This window comes from Zophobas morio, unplaced genomic scaffold (assembly GCF_036711695.1).
Source record: "Zophobas morio isolate AGI-343-1 ecotype UQ-CSIRO unplaced genomic scaffold, CSIRO_AGI_Zmor_V1 ptg000318l, whole genome shotgun sequence".
Classification (NCBI taxonomy): Eukaryota; Metazoa; Arthropoda; class Insecta; order Coleoptera; family Tenebrionidae; genus Zophobas; species Zophobas morio.
In genome coordinates, this window is record NW_026972422.1 from 30782 (window position 1) to 38388 (window position 7607).

General features: G+C 40.8%; 3 protein-coding genes across 4 annotated transcripts; 2 read left to right on the forward strand and 1 right to left on the reverse strand.

Moving 5' to 3' along the window:
- The first annotated feature begins 1135 nt into the window (after positions 1-1135).
- On the forward strand, positions 1136-3913 carry LOC135119922 (cystathionine beta-synthase-like). Its single transcript, XM_064044297.1, has 15 exons — positions 1136-1185; positions 1241-1312; positions 1737-1843; positions 1956-2001; positions 2063-2142; positions 2196-2284; positions 2337-2444; positions 2503-2629; positions 2692-2753; positions 2808-2952; positions 3021-3071; positions 3130-3285; positions 3343-3569; positions 3625-3741; positions 3803-3913. Exons 1-15 carry the CDS (start codon positions 1136-1138, stop codon positions 3911-3913), a joined length of 1548 nt encoding a protein of 515 aa, XP_063900367.1.
- Positions 3762-5737, reverse strand: LOC135119925 (peptidyl-prolyl cis-trans isomerase-like). Of its 2 annotated transcripts, XM_064044300.1 has the most exons (12): positions 5695-5737; positions 5524-5622; positions 5231-5334; positions 5033-5173; positions 4864-4965; positions 4639-4810; positions 4524-4568; positions 4384-4459; positions 4280-4320; positions 4088-4219; positions 3970-4036; positions 3762-3909 (listed from the first exon to the last, which is right to left on the reverse strand). In XM_064044300.1, exons 1-10 carry the CDS (start codon positions 5720-5722, stop codon positions 4125-4127), a joined length of 903 nt encoding a protein of 300 aa, XP_063900370.1. In that variant the 5' UTR covers positions 5723-5737; the 3' UTR covers positions 3762-3909; positions 3970-4036; positions 4088-4124. The 2 variants fall into 2 exon arrangements, with proteins under 2 accessions (XP_063900370.1, XP_063900369.1); XM_064044299.1 differs by having other exon boundaries at positions 4088-4320.
- A 142-nt stretch (positions 5738-5879) lies between these two features.
- LOC135119923 (replication factor C subunit 4-like) lies at positions 5880-7550 on the forward strand (the record flags this gene model as incomplete). The annotated part of the gene is made up of 8 exons (XM_064044298.1): positions 5880-5957; positions 6041-6119; positions 6201-6280; positions 6336-6452; positions 6555-6689; positions 6826-6946; positions 7002-7127; positions 7386-7550. Coding segments are annotated over exons 1-8 (900 nt in total), but the record flags the coding sequence as incomplete, so codon positions are not given.
- Positions 7551-7607: the final 57 nt, after the last annotated feature.

Consider the following 7607-nt stretch of genomic DNA (forward strand, 5'->3'; position numbering starts at 1 on the left):
CCCATTGACGAAGTCAGCTAGCAAGCGTTTACAAGATAAAATTGTAAGTGCTGGCATAGTAAAACGGGTGACTTGGACGAAAAATAAAATCATCGTATTATTTGGCGTAAATGGCGACCCGCGTGTGAGGGTGAACCGGAAGAAGAATGTCGCTAGTATAGAGTGCGAATAACAGCGGTGATAAAAGAGAGTCTTGCGGAACCCCTGCTGTAAGATAGCGAGGCGAACGCCAGTGAAGCGCCTACTCGCACGTTGAAGACCGGCAGGTTAGGTACGGCTTGAGAACTTCTTGAAGGCCGCGCGGTACCGCCAAAGCATGTAGCTCGCATGATAACAGGCCACCATGTCATACTCGGCAAAAGCCTTCGCCTTCTCAACATCGAAAAAGACAGCGCCAGAGGCTTTTTTAGAAATTAAAGGCTCTGATCGTCCACTCGGTTAGGCGAAGAATATGTTGTTGGGTCGTTGAGTGTCCCTTGTGAAATCCAAAAATGAAGCTCTGGTAAAATTCCACTAGCGTTCACAACCGCCTTCAAAGGATTAAGTATAACTACTTTAACTATCTTACCGGTTGTCGCCAAAAGGCTGACGGGTCGATAGTTGTGAGGCACTGACGCCATTTGCGTCGTCTGTGGTAGCACCACGACCACCGCCATTTCCCCACGCCAGGGGAAATAGCCGAAGGCCAACACCGAGTTGACGAGACCGTACAGATGATTCATAGCAGCCTCTGGCAATTGCCTTAACAGCCGGATTAGTGATGCCGTCAGAGCCGGGAGCCTCTCGCTTCGGTAGTAAATTGATAATTGATTTGTTCTCGTCTGTGTTAGACAGGTCAAATAGATCACTGGAAATAAGATTAGGCACAAGGGGAGCGTTGTCTACGGTTGAAGGGGTGGATGGCGAACACTGGGCAGCTAGATGATCAGCAAAAAGTTTTCGCTTTATCTTCATCGCTTTCGGCTACTGTATCGCTGTTGTGAAGTGGTGGTCGAATCGAACGTCCGCGATTTCGAACTCGCTTAACAAATTTCCAAAAAGAGGCGCGACCGACGTCACCGACTTCCGATCCTTCGTTTAATTTGTTATCCCATTGGCAGTTTATATGTGCCTCCAGCTTTTTCCTGATGTGCCAATGAAGGAGGTTTTAGCACAAGTATTTTGTCTTCTGCGCGTTGGAAGGCCGTGACTACTCGGATGAGTTGCCAACGCTCGCATATTAATGCCTTTAATTCCTCAGGGAAGCCGTTAGGGGCGGTACACAAACTTCACTTGTCGTTCGCTGCTTTGCTGTGGGCTTCTTTCATCGCGCGTTAGCTAAACTGAATTCAACTACGTCATGCGTTATAAGCTTTTTCTGTAAAGTAATTAAGAAAGTAAAATTACTGATTGGAGAGATACAACCACTAAAATGGAAAGCAATAATTTCCTACTTGTGCTATATAAGACAAGCTTTTCATGGTTTTATTACTATATAAATCACCTCTCAACCACAAAAGACAGAAATGTGATGATTATCAATAGTTTTATAAACAACTAAATTCTCGATTTTTTTTTTTTCAGCACTCTATCTACCCTTCCCTTTTAAGATAGCATTTAGTGTCCAATAATCCCTATGTGAACATAAGATCTGGTCTTGCTATTATTAATATGGAAGACAGCAGAAAAAAACTGTTCATTACTTATTAACCTCGATAATACCAGTTTTTCGTGGCTAACTACAAATAACATTATAGACCTTTAAATAACAAAGTTCTTTCCAGCGTACTGGAATATATTGGTAACACTCCCATGATTCGTTGCGGAAATATAATTAAAGAGTATGGACTACAATGCGAACTCTGTAATTAACTCTTCCTTCTTATTATTTTTAAATATGATATATAAATATTAAATAAATAAAGTATATAGCTAGTTTCCTTTCATTTATTTCTATTTTATAAACTTTTATAAAGATGCCAAGTGCGAATTTTTCAGTTGTGGTGGCTCGGTTAAGGATAGGTGAGATGGAAAAACTCTTTTTGATAAGTACATCCTTGATAGTACGGCCCTAAAATTATAGGATTTCGATTAGAATGTTCGAAGAAGCTGAGAAATCTAATATAATTAAGCCTGGATACACCATAATTGAACCCACATCGGGTCCACTTTTCTCTTCCTTTTCCTCAATTGCCAACATGCTTAACTTTAAAAAGGTAACACGGGGATCGGACTTGCTCTCTGTGCTGCCGTTAAAGGATACCGCTGCATTATGTGTATGCCTGAGAAAGTGAGCGATGAGAAGGCAATTTAAGCGCCACTAATTTTTTTGTTTTACAGAACAATTATCTTAGTAGGTCGACGTGTTGAAAGCTCTCGATGCGAAAATTATCCGAACCCCCACAGAAGTTCCATCCGAATCTCCGGATTCGCATATAGGCGTTGCTCAGAGCCTTAATCGTGAAGTAGTAACTAAATTTGGTTACTTTAATCTCGAAGCAGTAACTATAAACTTATCACAAGATAAAGAATTCGTGTATATTAAACCAATATGAGAATCAGTATAATCCTATTGTGCACTATGAAGAAACTGCAGAAGAAATTTTAAGTCAGTGCGGTGGAAGGGTAGATATGTTCGTCGCTGGCGCAGGTGCATCGCTAACAAATAATACCAACATTAGTTATTCATTACATTTTTCTTCTACATAAAAGGAACAGGAGGCACTATTACGGGGGTTGCCAAAAAACTGAAAGAAATAAATCAGAACGTCAAGGTAAGCCGTCATTGTGTATATACCTATTTCCAACTTGTATTTTACTCATCCCAGATTGTTGGTGTTGATCCTGTAGGCTCTGTTCTTTCACAACCGGACCCCACGAACGCCAAGAAAGGTAACTGGCTAGTCGAGGGCATTGGATACGATTTTGTCCCAAAAACGCTGAATCGAAGCGTGATAGACTCGTGGATTAAGAGTACATATAAACTCCTGACAAAATGTCATGGTTTACTGGGTTTTTATGAGCTTATAACTTTTCCGCAGCCGACGACAAAACTTCTTTTGAAATGGCACGCAAACTAATAAAATTGGAAGGTAACCAGCTTCCACCGATCAGGGAAAAAAAAACTACTTGTACTACCATGCTTAAAAGGCCTACTTTGCGGAGGTTCTAGTGGTGCCGCTATGGCCGCAGCAATCAAGGCTGCAAGAGAGCTCAAAGAGGGTCAGATTTGCGTCGTGGTACTGCCAGACGGACTACGGAACTATATGAGCAAATTTTTGAAAGACGAATGGATGGAACTACACGGTTCATTTCCGATCACTCCCATGCGGTGTGTAGCCTAAAACTAAACGGCGCCAGCAGGATTTTTAGAAAGTTCGCCTAAAGCTTCCGAAAACTACTACAACGGCGGCACTATAGGCAGTTTGAAGCTAGAGAGAACAGAACGGATCAGAAATGGTCAGCAGAAAGGAACCCAAGGATTTTGCTTAATTCTAATATATAACTTAGATGCCACGTGCAAGGAAGCTTGCGAAGCCTTGGCGAAGGTAGACACCGAGTGGCTGCCAGTTGTGGATACCTCCAATAAGGTCTTATTATACAATTCCCTAACCAAGCCAAGCACCACGTCCAACAGAGCTGTAGGTGGTGGGGATTGCTGCTACTGATATACTCCTCAGCAACTTTAAAAGCGGACGACTGACAGATGCGTCTCCTGTAGGCCGCCTTCAGGAGCTATCTTCTCTGGGACAAAAAGTGCAGGTAGCGCGCTTTGGTGCTACTTTTTGTTTGACTTACAAGACTTTTTTAAAAAACTTCTAAGAACGTCAAGTTGAGCACAAAGCTTTCTAAAGTTGACAAACTCCTGCAAAAAAAGTATTTCTGCTGCGTAACTGATGACCACACGCAAGAAGTAAACCACAGAATTCCCTAAAAAAAAAAAAAAAATTATTAACTCTCTCAACGCTCTTTATAATCCAGCTACTTTACAAGGTAACAATGAATGATCTGCTTCAATATGTCCTAAGGAGCAGAGATGCGCACTGATCACCGCCCTCTAATTGCTTGAGCTTCAGTGACAAACAGCCAACAATAAAGTTTGTTTTACGTTGTTGGCGAGTCCGCCAGACAGCATCAACCTTTACTCAGCTGTTTTCCCCGCAATCGACTATCGTCACTCTTTTCATGGGTCTTCCGGTTTTGCTGCCAACCTCCTCCATTTTCTTAACCACCTCCATCCCTTGTAAGCAGAACCAATAGGAAACCTCCTCCTGGCCCATGTGGTGGTTATTCAACTTACCCTCGACGACCTTTCCAAACACCACGTGCTTTCCATCGAGCCTGGTAACCGATGTTTAGTGTCAAGGCTACTATTTAAAAGCCGTCGGGGTCGCGCATAAGTACCACTCCGTTTTTGCGGTGCAGATAAAAAATTGCGATTTGTTAGTATTGGGGCCGGAATTCGCCATCGAAAGGACCCCTTTACACGCCCAACCGAGTTAGCTGGAGAGAGGAGAGGCAGAAGGTACCAGGCCGAAGCCAACCTGCTCCGGTGTGTTTCAGCTGAAAATTTTCGTCCTCAAAGGGGCCTATAGAAAAGCAGGCATTTCACTCAATTTAATATAAATAGCCAATTCAAAAGAAAGCAGTGTTTCGTGCCGTTATAAATTGAGTTCCCGCCGGTGCCGTCCTCGTGTGTAAAATCACCGCCTTGCACCATAAATTGCGGGATGATGCGGTGGAAGATACTTCCCCTGTAGCCAAACCCTCGAGCGTGCGTGCACAGCTGCCGGAAATTCTCTGCTGTTCGCGGTACGACGTCTTTTCGCAGCTGTCAATTATAAAGTTCATTGTAGGAATCCAGAACGAAACTGGCCGACTTGCCTCTATTTTGATTCTTCCTATAGGAACCGAGGCAATCGCAATGTCTAAGTAAACCAACGGATTGCCTTTACTCCCAGTCATCTCGACCGAGGTTAGGTCTTCCTTTAGAACGTGGTAAAGCACAGCAGCGCTTAGTAAAAAGTCTGCTAGGAAAAATTTTTATTAAGACTTGAGCTACTGAGTCAGTAGTTTCTTCGCTTGCAGCCTGGCCCTCTCCCGTTCCTCTACCAAACCTTTTCAGCCAGCTTTCTTCTGTCCAAATGGGACGCATGGAACCTTCTTTGATGATTTGCGGCTTCGCAACGTTAACCTTAAAACAAAAAATAACTTAGCTGTTGATGTATTAGAAAAAGATTATAAATCAAGCTCGTATAGTATGGCCCAGTAGCTCAGAATCATTCATGTTATCAATAGCAGCGGAAGCGTCTTCCACAGTAAAAAATTCAACAAATGCAAAGCCCCGATGCTTTCCTATTACAAAATAATAGTACTTCCTTAACTCTAAAAGCAAAAGCTGATAAATAATTGCACTAAAAAAAAAAAGTTGCTAAAAAATATAAAGAACCTAAGACCAGCATATACACTAACAATATAATAGTAAAAATAAAGGTCTATGCTAACTCTGTCCAAGTAACAAGGTCAACCTCAAACAATATAAACCTGTTTCATAATCTATAGGGATAATAATGTCAAATATTTCTCCAAAAGGGATAAAAGCGGCATGTAAGATTTCCTTCGTAACCTCTTGATCTAAACCACCTAAGGGTGGATGTTGTGATATTATTGACAAACATCTAAACATTTTAAAGTAGAATATCATTTAAAACATACCAACATATAAAATCTTCTTATTAGACATAAGTATTAATAATGTAGTAAAAAAATGAAAAAAAAAAAAAAGTAGAAATTTTTATAGGCGACTCGGAGATTAGTGCAAAGTGTCTGTGAGCAGGCTTTGGGGGTGTACTTTTCGGTGCATGCGACATACTACTACTAGGCTCTCTTGTAAGTACTGCGATGTCCCCTTCTTTTATTAAAAGTATACCAAATAGTGCTAAGGTTGGTGGTATTTCCCAGCCATGGGTAGAAAAATAGTAAGCTATTTTGTTAATAATAAGTTTTATTAAACGGTACTCTAAAAATCCTTTTTATTAAATCTTTGTTTTTTATAACTTAGCAGACCTAAGACCATCGATGAGGTTGTCTCCCAAGAAGAAGTAGTGGCTTCTCTAAGTGCTGCTGTCAAAGTTGGAAATGTATGATAAGCTTTCATCTTTCTTCGTCTTATGAATTTTGTTTTTTATGAAGGACGATTTCTTTTTCAACTTTTCTTCCAGCTTCCTCATCTTTTATTTTATGGGCCCCCCGGAACCGGAAAAACTTCCACTATTCTAGCTCTCTCTCATCAAATATTTGGGTTTTTCACAGTATTCATTATAAGAATTTTTATCTTTAATAATGATAATATCAAGCCCTGAACTATATAAAGAACGGGTTTTAGAATTAAATGCTTCGGATGAGCGCGGAATCGATGTAGTTCGCGAGAAAGTAAAAAAATTTGCGCAATCTCTTGTCTCGGTGAGCAAAACGTAGTTAGTTCTTACTTTTATAATTACTTCTTATTTTCACCTTCCTTATTTTTATAATATAGTTTCGTAATATATTTTCATAAAATTAAATTATTTTTCAAGCGCACCGCTATTTAAAGTTGTGATTCTGGACGAAGCGGATTCGATGACGAAGGATGCCCAGGCGGCCTTACGCCGTACAATGGAGGTCTACTCTAAGATGACCCGATTTTGCCTTATATGCAATTATGTTACCAGGTTCATCAAAATTAGTAATCTATAAGTGAAATAAGAACCTTTTGCTTTTTTACTGTACTAAAGTTTTAACGATTATACTTGTTACTGCGTGGCTTAATCTTTGAGATAACTTAATTAATTATTTATAACTTTTTAGAATCATTGAGCCGTTAACGTCCCGCTGTGCAAAGTTTCGATTTAAACCTCTACCCTATAGCTTAATGGAAGAGCATATCAAAATGATTGCAGAGCAGGAAGCCATTTCCCTTGGGGACAACGTGAAATTTGTTCGTTATAACTTTTCTCTAAATTTTAATTTTTTTTAATTTAAAGATGATCGAGACGCTAATTAAAGTTTCCAGCGGTGATCTACGCAAATGCATTACTCTTTTACAAACTTGTTTTCGCTGGAAAGACCAGGCTGCCATCACAGTTTCCGATGTTCTGTCTGTCGCTGGGGTTTTACTTAAATCTTTTTTAATAATGTTGGAGTTAACTGTGATAAAACACGTGCCATTGCATACCCGTTAACGTGCTCATACCAAGTGTCTATTCACGTGCAATATATCATGTGCTTATTAACACGTGACATAGCACGTGCTTCTACGTCCGTCCCACAAATTGTATATATTCCCGGAATGTATTTACGGGACGATAAACTGATTGCTTTTTCCTTCTTCCTCCCTTGAATATAAATATTTCTCGGCGTAATCGCAGGTCGTCCCGGAAAAAGTGATTCTGGAATTAGTCGAATGTCTCCGGAGCGGCTCTTTTACCAGCGTCTCTGCAAAGGCGAAGGCGTTGATCAACGAGGGCTACTCGGTCACTAGCGTCCTGCAGCAGGTCCATCTGCGCTCCTGTCACTGTGCTCCTAGCTCCGCTGTATAAGCCTTTTTGCTCTGCACAGCTGCACGACTTTTATCTCGCCGACAACTCCTT